Raw genomic sequence first — 16,570 nt, 5'->3', positions numbered from 1 at the left:
CTCAGCTTGACACCAGGAATGGGTGGCCAATCAAGTCAGCCATGAAAGAGAGAGAGAGAGAGAGAGAGAGAGAGAGAGAGAGAGAGAGAGAGAGTGTTTAAAAGCAGAACTGGGCTCAAGCCCCTTTCTCTCTCACTGCTGGGTGCTGGGTGACCTTGGGCAGCGCCTTGCCTCCCGGAGCCTCCATTTACTTCTGTCAAGGTGGATGCGACACAGCTGCCGGGCTAGACTGCTGCCCACATGGGCAGCCAGCCCTGCTTCACTCCCACTTCTGTCCTCCTCCAAGCTCTTTGCCTCAGACTTGAAGGCTAATTGTTATGCTCTAGTGAACCTAGAATCACCACAAGGAAAGAGTCCAACATTTGGAAGCTGAACGTGACAGAATATACAGAGCTTCTAGACTGAGGTCATGGTGGTACCCTACCCCCACCCACCCAACACACACCATGAAGGGAATTGGTGTCTGCTCTCACTTCCTGAGTATTGTCTGGGAGGTGGGCCCATCTTAATAATTTGGATGGATAGGGTGAGATATTGTTGGATACATTTTACTTGGTGCAGGAATGCATGGTTCCCAATGGTTCTCATATTTTTGTTTTCTCTTTTCAGGGATCAGCAACTTCTGGACCCAACTCTGGAATATGTGAAGGTAGGAAACCAGGATTTAACATGTAATCACGACCCTAAGCAATGGATTTCCCATTTTTTTAACACAGTGTTGCCAAGTAATGCTACTGTCTGGCTTGTTTGGGAAGCTGATGAGATAGAAACAACCAGAAGATAATTTGACTGTTTTAGGACTTTAATAGACTTTGTAGGGGTCTTACCTCATCCCAGTATAGTCCACAGTCTTTTCTTTTTATCTGAAACTCTTAGGGCCAGGTGTGTTTTAAAATTTAGAATTTTTAAAGAAATGCAATATGGTAGATATATATAAAACACCCCAAAGGGCTCTAGGGTCAGCTCCCCTTTATCAAACTCATGACTTCAGCAGTGAAATGGAAGAATTTCACCCTATATAGGATAAAGAGTTATCACAAATGATTTTATGTAGTTCAGGTCATGTTTTGCCACCAAATGAGGTCAGGTTTGTTTGGCAGCCAAATGAATTATTCTTAAAATCCCAATTCTCAGAGAATTTTGGATTTGGGAATGGTGGTGAGGAATTGTGAACCGTGTTTATCCTCGGCGAGGACTGAAGGCGCCCTGAGGTTTTCTGTGTCGTCCTTTCCTTCTCCACCACCACCCCCTGTCAGCGGGTCTGGAACCATGAGCTGTGCTCACACCTTATCTTCCAATGGGCCGACATTCAGTGCTTATAAGTAGTTGATGCTTCTAGACCATGTTTTCCTTCTGAGCAGAAAGAAAGGGGGGCTTTTCACTTCTTCCCTCTGCTCCCCACCCCATTTTTCGAGTGTGTATGTTTGCTTTATTTTATTTTTGAGAACTGTCATTAAATCTGGTACCTACTACAGAAAAGAGAATTCTGATTTGTCACACCTGGTTTCTTTATTTATGACATCATGATTAATTTTTTTTCTTATAATATTTTTAATTATAATATGAAGGGGGAAAACAGACAATTTCTTAAGAGAAATTAGCAGCTGTGGAAAATTGCTTGGTTCATCTATGTTAAGCCAAATAGAAGCTTATGGAAGAGAGAATTTAAGGAATCTTATGGAAACCTAGCACAGAGAGAGCACAAAGAAAGATATTAATTTTTAGGAGAAATCATGGCAGGAGTTAGGATTTAAGGAGCTTGCCTCTGAGGAGCCACGGTCATCTTCATTGTTCCCAGAGAAGCATGCCATTTGGGGAGAACTCGGCCTGTTGCTTTTCCTTGGGCCTGTACCTGCCCCATGGGTTTGGCATGTTGTCCCTTAGACTAGAGGATGGACGGTACAGGCGGGAGCTATAGTGGAACCACTTGGTCACGTGAGGCAGTCATCGTGAAGTGTGTTGGGATGGGTCTGTGTCTGAACGGCAGTGTCCCAGGAGCAAATGTGTAATCCTGAACCAGCAGGGCCACTCCGTCGGAATCTGGCCAGAGCTCTGTCAGTGCTGTGTCTCCCTCCCTCCCTCCCGGATGCCTCCCACATGCTCTCCTGCAGGTTGTGCTCTGCAAAGCGTTAGGGGACCCTGCTCACAGACTGAGATTTGACTTGACCGCAGCCTAAATTGCCCTACAATTATTCACAGCAGCCCTTACGACTCACTCCCTGCCGTGTTTCAGAAATTGGCCGTCTCCACTGCAGGCTCACTCGGGCCGTGCTCAGCAAGCACAGCCCCTCCCCTTACTCCAATAACTCAGCCTTTTCTTTTACAAAAGTCCAAACCTTTTAAGATAATCCAGTGATGAATTCTAAAGCTAAACATAGACTTTTGGTGTGACCTGTTTTAGTGTTATCTAAGCTATGGCATCTGGCCCGTGAATGTCGGTCTTTGTGACTCGAGTCTAGTTGACTGAGGAGGTACTGGGGTTGCCAGGGGCTTTTCTCTAGCGGGGCTCTCCCTGCCTCCCCAGCCACGAGACATGACAGAATGGCTCTCGGTGGCTCCAGGGGGCTCTCCTTTTCAAGGACTTGCTGAGGTGTTCTGAAGGTTGCTCTCTGCTCCTAACCGTGTCTGAATCTGGTTGGATAAATGAGGTCTCTCTGACCCTCTTGGATACATCACAGATTTCTCTCTGACTTTGCCCTTGGTGTGGAGGGCTGGCTTGGGATTTGTTCGTTGGGTGAATGAGGCATATTCCCATTTGCTTCTGTGGGCCCTGAAGCTCTGAGAGCATATTCCAGGTCTGAGTGGCTCCCTGTGTCAGTCTCCTTGGGCCCTCCCGACCATTTCTCAGGCTTAGTGCCCTCTCGAGCCTTGCTGATCTGTTAGCTGGTGCCTGGAGACTGGAGGGGCCAAAGATGATCGAGGGAGTGAGGTGAGAGAACTGTGATAAAGTGGGATCCAGGTGGCCTTCCTGACTTTGAGCTGTTTGTTCCCTACACCCCCCTTGTGCGCGTCATACCTCCTGGGCATGGAGAGTAGAGATTCAATGAAAAATATGTTACATCCTGTGGGAGCCACCTGGGAACGGTCAGACTTATCAGCCTAATGAACAAGAGTGAAGTTACCAACTTTTTAGGGACTACCTCAGAACTGCGTGCGTGGTCGCTGAGTCTCGACCCAGGTGTGGCCAACAGACAGCAATGCTCATCCTGTCGGGAGCTCTGGCCCCAGGTTTCTCTCTGCGTCTCCAAATGCCTCTCTTCTTTTGGAGACTTGCTAACGGTCTTCACCTGGTTTTCCCAGTGCCCAGACATGGGAGAGCCATCTGGGGCCGCCGTGCCTCCTTGGGTCTGGGGGAGAGGAGGCATTGACGCTGAAGCGTAACAAGTAGGGTGATGGGGCTGCCGGTTGTGGCAGGAGAACGCTGGGTAGAGAACGAATCCAAAATGCACTTCTGTCCAGCTTGTACTCTGGGTCCTGCTGGCACTCCCCGCGCTTTGCATGGCAGCACACAATGCAGCGGGGAAAGGACTGGCCTGGTTGCTAGGCTACCGGTCGCTCCTGTGAATGGAGGGGGATGTGAGGCTGGGAAGCAGGCCTTGTGGTGGTTCTTCCACCTCCCGGCTGCTCTCCTGCTGGCGCCCGGCAGCATCAGACCCTCCGGCTGAATTCCATGTCTGATGTGATAAGACCTTGGAGCAGGTCCACAGGAGCTGGCGATTTAGCAAGCTCACTCTCCACGATTTCTCTCTCTTTAATTCTGACCATTAGAGGGGGGAATTTTGTTTCCCTTTTTTTTTCTTCTTTTTCTACCTTTTCCTTGTTTTCCTAGCCCTCTCCTCTCCCATATTTTTTTCCTCACAGTAACTCAAAACACGATTGCCTTGCAAGTCTGATGTTAACTGTTTTTATAAACACGAGGTCTCTCTCTGTAACATAGTAATTGATTCTCTTCGGCTGAATCTGAAGCCGCTCCTTCCAGGTAAACAAAACAAAACAAAACAAAACAAAACAAAAAAACAGAAACCTCCACAGCGGCTCCACCTCCCTCCTGCTCTGTAGTTGTGAGTGACTGGCTAGTGGTGTGCAGCTCAGGAATTTTCCTCTGCGTACCTAGCATACCTTACCCTAGATAAAACTAGCTTTTTTTTTTTTTTAATGGGGGAAATAGCTCTAAGCAAAATTGTGTAGTACAGTTCACCTTCTGGGTTGCTTTCCCTGTTTATTGCTCCCCATTTGGTTTTTGCCACATTTTCACCCCCATCAAAATTTGATAAAATTATTGTACTGAAATGTGAGTAAATGGTAATAGCTCAGTGTGTTAGTCTTCCCAGATAACATTCGGGGAGGAGACTCTGAGTCACACCACCCCACAGGGTCCCACGGAGGGGCGCGTGGCCCACACTGTGTTCCCACAGCAGGAGGCCTTAGGCCGACCAGCTTCTCTCTGTGGGATCCACCTTCCTGGCCATGAGCAACCAGGGTTGGGCAACATAGTTAGGATCCTCTTTTTGTGATAGGCTGGAGGGGCAGGTGTTTTAGCCAATGGGAAGGGGTTCTTTATTAACCTGCGGCTCTCGGTCATAAAATTGCCCTATCGAGAGGATGAGGCTGGCATTTCATGTTGAGTCTCAGACATTAAGACCAAGGACCTGACTGATAGCTGCCCACCCATCATGTTACCTCAAAAGACTGGAGGTTGACCCCCAACGCTCCTCCAGTCGCTTTTCCTTTGTAAGCCCTTCTTAAACCCGCGAGAGCTACTTTTCGTTTTTACTCTCTGTCATTCTTCCCCTGGGGCTACCTCTTTAAGCTTCAGGAACTGCCGTCCTGCTCCACCCCACACTGAATTTTATAAATTTATCTTATTTCCTATCCCCTCCCCGCTTACACCTGTCTTCCTTTCAGGCCAAAGATTCTAATTGCTTGTAGCTTCTTTATACATAAGACCTACAGTCGTTTTAATAAAGAGTCTGTTTTCTGGGAGTGGTTTAAAAGTGTATGTTTTGGGGTGGAGGTGATTAACTGGGGTAGAGCTGGAGGATTTTTCTTTTAGAAGAAATGTTTATTATGAAGGAAACTGGAGTGACTATTTTTTTTTTTTAAATATTCAGGGCCTAGGCAGCCCATTTTCGTGGCCAGGCTGTGGACAAAGGCCTGCTCTCCAGGCGACTGCCCTTAGCAAGTGTGAGAGGGAATGCAGCCTTTTGTTCCTGGCTGGCTTCCTAGGGAATGAAACCCTGCCTTTTCAGTCAGCCTTGGTGGACTCTTGCTGGAACCACTCCTGTGCTTTTATAAAAAATGGTTTTCAGTTTCTGAGAAGGGACAGGACTGGAGCCGTTACCCCTGGGTGGGACCAGCACCTTTCCATACTCCTTCCCCCAGAGTGGGCGAGAGCAGCACAGGAGCCTGGAGCCGCTTAGAAACCAGGGCCGTATGGGGTTAACACTTCGCAAAGGCTCTTTCCAAGAGGGTCTTGTAGATGCGACTGACTGCCCAAGGCTCAGCTCTCCGCAAGGCCTACCGTTTCCTGCAGCGGCTGCGGCTGCATGAGGTCACCCAGCAGATTAAAGAGGAGTAATTATGCGAATTCCAGCGCCAAGAATAAGTGCCCTGGTTGTGGGAGACCTGGGGGGCGGGCATGACTTCAGCTCCCCCTTTGTGCTCAAGATGGCGCAGCCACAGTCACGGTTAAATAGCTGTCTTTGAGGAGAGTCTTTTCTCCCAACAGGCCAGTCTGCTCCAAATTAGCCGGCTAGCACAGTCATGAAAGGGATTTACCAAAACAATGGCACGCTGTACATGCTGTGAGATTTAACAAGTTCTGTGAGGCAGATAACGGCCCGGTTGGCTGGCTCTGCGGGGCTTTGCCTGTGTGTGCACATCCTGGGAGCCAGCAGGTCCCCATGGCTCCCGGGGGTCAGACTCCGCCTGAATGCGTAACAGCCCTGGCTCGCTCCAAGGCTCGCGTTCAGAGGTACGAACTTCCTCCTGCTCCCACTCCACCCAGAAACGTTCTCTGCTAATATTCCTGGGAAGTTTGATGTTGCTACAATTTTCTAAAAATCTCTGAGGCAGGGTGGGAAGACAAGAAGAGGGATGGAGGACATTCATTGAATGAGCCCCTCATTCAATGGAATCTTACCTCACAGTCCGTGACAAGGTGGTCATTTATGAAAAATAAAACCTTATCATGAAAATCTGTGAGTGTTTACAGTGACATCATTTCTAACAGACAAAAACAAAACAACTCAAATGGCCTTCGACTGGTGAAAGGATGAACTGCAGTGCACCCATACAATGGCATTCTACTCGGCTACAGAAGGGAATGGACTGTAGGATACACATGAAAACGTAGAGTGGAAGAGAACAGATGGGTGGTTTTAAAAGGCAAGGGGATGCCCTGGCTGGTGTGGCACAGTTGGTTGAGCATCATCCTGTGCATCGAGAGATTGCTGGTTCAATTCCTGGTCAGGGCACAGGCCCTGTCGGTGGTGGGCTAGATCCCCTGTAGGAGGCATGCAGAAGGCAACCCATCTCGCATTGATGTTTTTCTCTTCTCCCTTCCTCTCTCTCTCTCAAAATCATAAACCATTCTTAAAAAAAAAAAAAAAAAAGGTAAGGGGAGAGGTCGAGTGCAGAAGGGAATGGGGAACTTTTGGGGATAATAGAAGTACCGTACATGTGGTTGTTTCAAAGCGAATAGACCTGTACTTAAAAGGGTGACCCTAACTGTATGTGAATTACACCTCAGTGAGCTTGACTTTTAAAAAATAAGCTAAAACCTTATATTTTAGCCCTTAAGTGTTGCCACCACAGAAGGGGAAATTTCTGATCTTCAGATGGGCCTTGTCAGACTGCTGACCAGAAAGAAGAAGTGCTGAGCTTGTGGGTATTTTACTGCGTTGGCTCATTCAACAGAGTTCTGAGCACGTAGCACGTGTTAGCCATCGTTCAGGGAAGTCGCGTGTGTAGGAGGAGAGCGTTATCAGGAGCCTAACCTGAGACAGTGGCAGCGGGAATGGGAAGTCGGGGCAGGAGGCCTCTTAGACATAGAACTAAGAGCCATTTTATTAAGTGAGTTGACAGTTCCTGTTGGGATTTAAATGCAGGGGGTGAGGGAGAGGAAGCCAGGGGCAATTCCAGCGTTCACACAGGAGTGCCTGGCATCTCACCAGAAGCCAGTTTCAGGGGAGGAAAGAAAATTTCCAGTTGGAGGCCATATAATACCACAGTGACATAGAATTAATTTATGAGCATGTGGGAAGATCATTAGACTGAGAGGGGCGGGGGTGGGGGTGGGGGTTAGCAAACTAGAGCCCAAGACCAAATCTGGCCCTGCCACCTGCTACTGTATGGGCCCACAAGGTAAAAATAGATTTTGTATTTTTAAATAGTTTTGTAAAAAATCAAAAGATTGTGAAAAGTGTAAAATTCAAATTTCGGTGGGCATAGAGTATGATTGAAACACAGCTACACCCATTCATTTACATATTGTCCCTATAATGGTGGAGTTGAGTAATTGCAACAGAATGGGTGGCAAAGCCTAAAATATTTACTCTCTGGCCCTTTCCAGGAAGGGTTTGCTGACCCCTGCTCTAGACCGTACACACATGCATTGTCCCGGTTTTTCCTCCCAAAAAGGTAAGGGGGGAGGTCAAGTGCAAAAGGGAACGGAGAACTTTTGGGGATAATAGAAATAGTAGTAAGCTTTCAACAAAAACCCCATCTTTGCTTGCTGACACTCCCATGATGCAGCCTTGCATCGCTGACATCGCCCTCGTGTTGCCCGGTGAGACAGCAGGGAGCCCTCATGCCGGCTACACAATTAGGCTCAGTGCTGTTGCAGCACTGCCCTGGTTGGACGCATCTCAGCATCTCGTGAAGACCTGCCTCTCAGAGCAGCATCTCTCTGCTGGGCCCATCACGTCCAGCATCTGCATCTCCCTCCCAGAACAGGGGCTTGAATCCTGGCTGCCTGGGCCTGGGGCTGCCTGGATGACTCGTCAGGCCAGATGCTGCTCTGCCTGTGCAGCCCGGATGAGGTGTCTCTGTGTCCCAGGTCAGAGTGAACTCTTCCTGGGCCTCTGGAAACCAATGGCGTGAATCAAGGCCAAAGCCTGGAGCTGCCCCCCTGGAGGTGCTCGAAGGAGCCTGTGAATGGAATGAGCCAGGTTCACATTCGTTTTCTGTGCTGCAGCCAGCATCCTGGGCTGAAGGGAGAAGACGCTTCTGAGAGGTGGTGAAGAGACTGGAAAACTAACATGCAGGCGAGAATTGAGGCTCTGGCTCTGATCAGACTCAGCTTTATAACTGGTCTTCCAAGCCCTCCCATGCGGCCTGTGTACCTCTGACCTCATCTCCTGCACCCGCCTTCTTCCCCAGGCTCCTCCATGCCGCTTCCCTACTGCCCTGGGTCTTTGCCTTTCCCTTGGCCTAGCAGGTCCTTTGGAGGCGGAATAGCTGAGTGGTTTGAAGTGGGTGCTAAGATGCTGCTGTGGGTTGGATTATGTCTCCCCAGAAGGATATGTTGAAGTCCTAACTCCCCAGTACCTGTGAATGTGGCCTTATTTGGAAATAAGGTCTTCGCAGATATGATCAAATTAAGATGAGGTCATACTGGGTTAGGGTGGGCCCCCATCCAGTGACTGGTGTCCTTAATGGAAGAGAGGAATTTGGACACAGACACACAGGGAGAATGCCATGTGACAATAGAAGCAAGGTTGGGGTTGGTGCACGCACAGCACTGAGGATTGCCAGCAACCCCCACGAGCAAAGACAGGTCCTCCCCAGAGCCCTCCAGGATTGCGTGGCAACACCTTGCTTTGGACCCCTAACCTCCAGAACCACAAGAGGATATATTTCTATTTTAAAGCCACCAGGTTCGTGGTGATTTGTCACAGCATCGCTAGGACTCCAGTAGATGCCAAGCCCCATCTTAACCATTTCTTTGTGGCTTCGAACAAGTTTCTGAAATTCCTTGGATCTTGGTTTCCTTAGCAGGAAATTGGAGAGTGTAGGAATTCAGTGAGTTACTGTATGTAAAGGTGTTGGCACCCGTGTGTCTGACATGGTGCTAGTACTCAGTGAATATTAGCTCAGAAACTGTCACCCTCATTCTCTATGGGGCTGGTCTGCCTTCCCTGACGCCTCTGCTGACAGCGGCCTCGTCTCATTACTCTGCTTATTCTCCTCACAGCACTTGTCCCAATTTCCATTTGCTTACTTTAAAAAAACTTAACTTCTCATTAGAATGTGAGTTCGAGTGCACAGACCTTTTCTTGTCCTCTTAATAACTATAGGTGGAGGCAAAAGTAGGTTTATAGTTGTTTGTATGAAAAATAATACAGAAATCCTATATAATAAAAGGGTTATATGTAAATCAACCGAACAGCGGAATGATTGGTCTCTATGACACCCACTGACCACCAGGGGGCAGACGCTCAATGCAGGAGCTGCCCCCTGGTGGTCAGTGCGCTCCCACAGGGGGAGCGCGGCTCAGCCACAAGCCCTGAGTCAGGCTCACTGCTGGCAAGTGCAGCGGCGGTGACAGGAGCCTCTCCCAAGGATATCCGACGCCCCCCCCCGAGGGCTCCTGGACTGTGAGAGGGTGCAGGCCAGGCTGAGAGATTCCCCCCTGCCCCCAGTGCACGAATTTCGTGCACCAGGTCTCTAGTTAGTAAATAATAATACAAGAAAAACTTTGTTTCACGTACTCACAACTGTAAACCTACTTTTGCCCCACCCTGTGTTTAGTAACTGACTGGCTGACCCATGTCCGCCCACAACCAGATGCAAGTGAAGGGCGTTTAAATTGAGAGAAGAGGAAATGAGGTTCTTCCAAAGACCTTTAGATTTCCCAGAGCAAATAACACTTATATCTCCAAAAGTTTTCCAGAAATTCTTCGGTGGTTTTATTTCATGACAGCAAGAATGTCCCCACACCTAACCTCAGTCTACCTTCTTTGGCCAACCTGGTATCAAATACAAACCGTGAGGCCACTGTTGGTACCTTAAATACTTACACATTTAGGCAGAGATACTTATTGGGGTGGCATCGGTTAATTAAACCACACAGGTTTCAAGTGTACAACTCTCTAACGCGTCATCTGAACACTGCATCGTGCACTCATCGCCCGAAGTCAAGCCTCTTTCCATCACCAGTTATCCTTCCTTTGCCCTCTTCCACCTCCTCCCAACCCCCTTTCCCTCTGGCTATCACCATACTCTTGTCTGTGGGTCTGGTTTCTTGCTTAATCCCTTCACCTTTTTCACCCAGCCTCCAACCCTCTCCCCTCTGACAGCTGTCAGTCTGTCTATGTATCTAGAATTCTGTTTCTATTTTGCTTGTTAGTTTATTTTGTTCAGTAGATTTCACATATAAGCAACATCATATGGTGTTTGTCTTTCTCTGGTTGTTTCACTTAGCATACTACTCTCCAGGTCCACCCACGCTATCCCACAGGGTAAGGTTTTTTTTTTCTTTTTTAACAGCCGAGCTGTAAATGTACCACAGCTTTTTATCCACTCATCTACTAATTGGGACTTGGGCTGTTTCCAGATCTTGACTGCTGTAAATAATGCTGCTGCCCAGCCGGTGTGGGTCAGTGGTTGAGCATCCATCTATGAACCAGGAGGTCATGGTTCAATTCCCGGTCAGGGCACATGCCCAGGTTGCAGGCTCGATCCCCAGTGTGGGGCATGCAGGAGGCAGTCGATCAATGAATGAGTCTCTCTCATCGTTGACGTTTCTTTCGCTCTCTCCCTCTCCCTTCCTCTCTGAAATCAATAAAAATGTATTTTAAAAAAATAATAATAATAATAACGCGGCAGTGAAAACAGACACGCAGATCTTGTTATCATCTTGGTATGGGGTCCCAGTAACTCTTCAACCTCCAGGCTTTTAGCATTGAAAGCATTTGCTGTTAAGCTCTTCCCTCTAGTGGTCATTGCATGTCACAACAGTGCAGCATTTATTCAGTTTCTAAATATTTGAGCTTTTAGTATTAAATGTAATAGTGTAACATAACGTTATATTTACAGCCTCAGAACTAAGGGCTGTGTTTAAAGTGTATAAAAGGGCAAGTGATTTTAATTGACTTCATATAAGACATTAAAATTTTCATTATATTTTATTATTAGAATTAAGTGTCTAACATTCTTAGGCAAAAAGCTTTAAGACACTAGGATACTATATGTAGGCTTTGTAGGGGAAGGAGTTGGCATTGATCTGAAGTCTTACCTGTGGTAACCAAGAAATGTCCTCTGAAAAATTATATTTGAGTTGTGATTTGACAACTAAAAATGATAGCTTGGCAGGAAGGAAGTTGCTATTAGGTGAGGCAGAAGACGGGTATCAGCGTGTTAGAGATTCATGGGAAGACCCCACGCGTGTGGGACACAGTGTGCCCAGGCTGACGGGGGCAGCACAGAGCAGCAGGAGGATCCGACGGGGAGAGGAGGCACTCGTCTGTCTTGAATGCCGAGAGGAAGCTTCAAGGGCTCCTGGGAGATCTGAGATGGTCAAACTGTTTTGAGATCAGGAAGGTTGAGTTGGGGAACAATTGTATTGATTGATGCAAAAAATAATATCTAACTTCATATTGCTTTGCAACTTCCTTTTTTCATTGGACTTCACTTGTGATAAATAAATGGGTCTACCTCTTTCTTTTGAATGGCTGTTTAGTGTTCCACCGTACAAGATACAATCAGACTTAACCTACTGACATATGGGCACTTTTCAATGTTTTCTTGTTGAAAACAGTTTTTCAATTATTAAACAAGTGTAGACATATTTGTTTTATGTGTCATCGTCATTTATCAATTATCTGTTGAGTGTCTGCCATCTGCTGGTCACTGTTCCAGGGGAGCTTACATTCTGGGGCGGAGGAGTGAGAGGACAAGGAAGACGGTCGCGTAAACCACGCCAGGCAGTGATGAGTGCTAAGCAGGAAAGCTCCGGCAGGGAAAGAAACTAGGAAATGTTGGCGTTCGGGGGGCACTCATTTTAAATAGGGAGGCCAGGGAAGGCCTCCCCCAAACGGTGACTTTTGAGTGGAGGGGCGAGTCAAATGTGATGTCGTAAGACAGCGGTTCTCAACCTGTGGGTCCGCGACCCCGTTGGGGGTCGAATGACCCTTTCACAGGGGTCGCCTAAGACCATCGGAAAACACATATATAATTACATACTGTTTTTGTGATTAATCACTATGCTTTAATTATGTTCAATTTGTAACAATGAAAATACATCCTGCATATCTGATATTTACATGACGATTCATAACAGTAGCAACATTACAGTTACGAAGTAGCAACGAAAACAATTTTATGGTTGGGGGTCACCACAACATGAGGAACTGTATTAAAGGGTCGCGGCATTAGGAAGGTTGAGAACCACTGTCGTAAGAGGACATAGCAAGGGCAAGGCTATTCAGCCGGAGCTCGCCTCTCCCACCCACCGAGGACCACTTTGAGGCCAGAGGGGCCGAGATGTCATAAAGTGAGTAATTCTTACTGCTTCACCAAGGCCTTCTGAAGTGAAATATATTTTCAGTGTTTTTAATGTTAAAAAAACATATGGTGGTCACCCTGGCCGGTGTGGCTCAGTTGGCTGGGCATTGTCCAGAGCACCGAAAGGCTGCCGTTTTGATTCCTGGTGAGGGCACGTGCCCGGGTTGCGGGCTTGGTCCCCAGTAGGGGGCCTGCAAGAGGCAGGCGATCGATGGTTCTCATCATGGATGTTTCTATCTCTCTCTCTCTCCCTTCCTCTCTGAAATCAATAAAAATATATTTTTAAAAATAGTTTGGACCTCACAGACCTCCTGAAAGGCCCCACTTTGAGCAGCGCTGTCCTGGAGGGTCTCCTGCAGCTCAGAGCTGTCAGCTGCAGAAACACTTAGACACGAATCAGCGCCTCCTGCTACCTAAGTCCGCATTTTCTTCTCTAGCTAAGTTTTTTTTTAAACCAGCTTGCTCAACAATTGCATTTACATCTACAGATACTGATTATTAATAGAGAAGACACATTAAATTTTTATTTAAAAATAAGAAGCACTGAGAACCTAGCCTAGAGAAGAGAGTTCTCAGTTGTGGGCCTGCTCTCTGCAATTGAGTGGCTCGTGAAGCCTCGGTAAATACTCTTTCACAGATCAAGTCATTGCTGCCCATGTACCATCCGGAGCTGGGCCAGAAGCATTGCTGTTCTGCTCTAACTGCTTTATATGAAAACTGTGACAACCCAAAGCTGGTTGAGGCCAAGGCCTGGGTTATGGCCACGATGCTCCGCTTGGCGGGGAAAGTGCAGCCGAGGGATGAATTTACTTGTGGCAGCCTGGAAAAGGGCACTCTCCTGACCCTTCAGCTTTTATTAATTGCCACCGCGTTTGCCCATTCATGCTCCCAGCGTGGCTGAGCTGGCTGAGCTCCATGCGTCCTTTATGTCAGGGAAGATAAGGATGTGTCAGACCCTGGGAATGAAAACATGCTGCTTGGCCCTTCGAGGCCGTTTCCTTTGAGTCCCAGCTCTCTCCAGATGGCATCTCATTGTTTCTCCAATGACCTCAGTGTCCAGACTGCAGGAACCTGGTCTGAGAGGCCATTTCACATATTTATTAGCCTGTGGATGAGAACTTGCCACATAAAGCCTCCATTCACACTCTCAAAGGAGCTTTTTGTGCCGAGGAAATGATGGGGCTGGCGGCCTGTTTCCTGTGGCCACCAGTCTCCCATTAGATGCTTGTTTTTTCCCAGGCCCAGGTGGGTGTTTTGCGAAGTGCTTGAGTGGTCCAGCTGAGACCACGGTGGCCCAGTCTCCTTCCTCTGTCTTCTCGTGGCCTTTACTGGAAAGAGTCTTAGCAGACAGGGCCGCACATGTGGGAAGCAGGCTATCGAGGCCTCTCTCTCTCCCCCTCCCTCTCTTTCTCGCTCTCTCCTCCTCTCTCTCCCTCTCTCTCTCTCTCTCTCTCTCTCTCTCTCTCATTAAAAAAACAAACACCAACATATCTTAAGGTGAGGATTAAAAAAAAAATCACTGTGTTCAGGGAGCCCCCTCCCATTTGGGAACCCAGGTAGTTTACAGTTGAGGGAGTGAGGTGCTTCTGAGGGGATAGCAAGGCTGGTTCGCCCCATAAGGACCTGACCCTCGTACAGCAGGTCATGTCTCACACCATGTGGTCCTTACCTATTGGAGGGGGGGAGGTCCCTGTCCTTTTGTGAATGTGATGAATAAGAACCCTTTGCCTACAAATATGCAAACACACTTTCATGCAAACTACTTCCACGTGTGTGTTGAGAATCCCTGTGCTACCTCCAAACATTCACTGGCCCCTCTCCTGCTCAGGCACTGTTCTGGGCATTGGCGCGGTGACGATGAGTAAGACTGGGTCCTGAGGCCAACAGACAAGGACAGAGCTCACTGCATTGAGTGTTTCAATAGCAGGACCCTGGAAGGCAGGATTGGAGCTAGGGTTCCTCACTGGGGTAAACGGAGCAATAGCAGTAGGTGAAAGAAGCTCCATCAGGCAGATGATCAGGGTTCCAAGCCTATTTCCAGGCCGTGTGCAACTAAAGACCATGTAAGGAGCAAATTTGGGAGGATCTAAATGTAATTTGGGGATGATGCAAATTCCCTTTCCCTGACCTAGAAAGGAGTCATGAGAGTTGCTCTCCCAGGTTATCAATTTACCTGGTAAAGTCCCCCTGGCCTTAGTGAGGGAGTGTCCCGGCCTGCACCCCTGAAACAGGTTTCTGCTTTTCCACAAAACAGATTAGCCTTTGGATCGTCTTCCAGGACCTTAGGATGGTGCTGTTGCCGCATGAGCCTGGGAGGGGTGCTGGGCGTGGGAGCCACACACACACCTATCGTCCGTGCACAGAACATTCCAACTCCATGAGTCCCTCCCTGTCCTAGAGGCAAATCCGTGTCTGCTTCACTCTTGGAAACCTAAGACAGGCAGTCCTTTAATGTAATGTCCTTGGAGTAGGCTGTGAAATGCTATTAGTTTCCACCCGTCACTGAAACATGAATGTACAACCCTGTTATTAATGGGTGTATGTTATCCACGTTTTCATGTAACATCAGTTTATGTTGGCTCTTTTTTAGTGTTTTTTTAGCTATAGGGGATCACATCTTATATATGTGAACTCCGGTAGAGGCCAACACAACGTATTATTGTATCTTGATCTCAAGTTTTACCTAACCTCGCACTGATAAAGGGAACCTGTAAACTCTCAAACTGATGATGTGAGCAGGAAATTTATGACTGGGAAGGGCAGGGGTGGAGTGGCCTGGGTGGATGACTGTTCTGGGGAAGGAAAACATCTCCGTGCTCTCAGTCCTTGCATCTGCTTCTCTCAGCACGTTGACTACGTTATCTCAGATCAGCTTCTACATGCCATGGGAACACATGCCTGTAGGCTGCTCTAGCCTATAATCTTTTATGAAAAGATTTTTTTTTATTGATCTTTGGAGAGAGAGGAAGGGAGATGGAGAAAGAGAGAAACATCAATGTGAGAGCAACATCCTGCAGCGCCCCCCACCTGGGATAGACCCCGCAGCCCAGGCATGTGCCCCGACTGGGAGTCAAACCTGCAACCTTTCTGTGCGCAGGACAATGCCCAACCAACTGAGCCACAACAGCCAGGAGTAGATTATAATCTTAAAGCTATAGTCCCCAGGGAAAGGGATCTTTCCCTCTGCTCTGGTTTGAAATATCACAAGAAAGGAGTCTGTTTGGTCTAACTTGGGTCACATGTCTACTTCCGCACCATTCAGTGTTCAGTGTTCTGATTGGCTCGCACACCCATTACAAGTGTTCATGGCATGAACACTCATGCCGTGGGGTAAAGCTTTCAAATGTAATAACCACTATCTGCTATTTAAATAATTTCCCCCTGACTTTTCAGGATCAGAAGTATATTAGGTTATATTTTCTAATTGTTTCTGTCTACTAAGGGTATACATGTAAAATGTTGGCATATAAGTGCTAGGTTTTGCAGAGAGACGGATATATATATATTTATATCTTTTTAAGTCCTACACTCATCTTCCTCTAGTTTCTCTCCCTTCTGGTGTATTTATGTGCTGAATCCCCATTGCCTCCCAGTTTAATGGCCAGATCCACCTTGTTACAGAGAACTTGTAGGGATGAGGGGGGCAGAGCAGAGAGGCTGTGGAAAAATTCCCACATCTGTCGTCACAAGGAGCCCAGCTGTGAGGCTGGTGTGGTGTGCCTAGAGATTGGTCCAGGTGAGTTCCTCTGCCCTCCCTGGTAACTCTCTCTTCCCCCACCCTGCCCTCCCACTCTCTAGGCACACACTGTGCCTGGGCTATCCCGGGCACAGCTCTAATTCTAGAGATGGCTGCTGTCAGTAACGTGGGCCAGTGAAGTGTGAAGGAGCCCGGCGCATGAGGTGGTCCTCTGAGGACTCCAGACGCATGTGGAAGATCTCTAGTTGTGGGGCAAGAACCTGGAGGGCTAGGCTTGGTACTGCCCTTAACCACCAACAAAAGGAACCCATTGTCTGCACCTTGGGCACCAGGAGTGTTGACCATCTGATGTCACTTCTGTAGGTG

The 16,570-nt window shown here is 47.9% G+C and overlaps 1 protein-coding gene across 4 annotated transcripts in view; it reads left to right on the top strand.

Annotated features, from left to right (window-relative positions):
• The window catches only part of BCAR3 (BCAR3 adaptor protein, NSP family member), a 105,924-nt gene that overhangs the window by 29,655 nt on the left and 59,699 nt on the right, over window positions 1-16,570 (top strand). For all 4 annotated transcript variants that reach the window (XM_070405624.1, XM_070405625.1, XM_070405626.1 and 1 more), the window contains one exon: window positions 610-649. In XM_070405624.1, the coding sequence (XP_070261725.1) occupies window positions 610-649 (40 nt within the window). The remainder of the gene's footprint in view (window positions 1-609; window positions 650-16,570) is intronic.

This window comes from Myotis yumanensis, unplaced genomic scaffold (assembly GCF_028538775.1).
Source record: "Myotis yumanensis isolate MYYU_CA2020_CCGP unplaced genomic scaffold, mMyoYum1.0.hap1 SCAF_2, whole genome shotgun sequence".
NCBI lineage: Eukaryota > Metazoa > Chordata > Mammalia > Chiroptera > Vespertilionidae > Myotis > Myotis yumanensis.
This window is presented reverse-complemented; position numbering and strand designations above follow the sequence as displayed.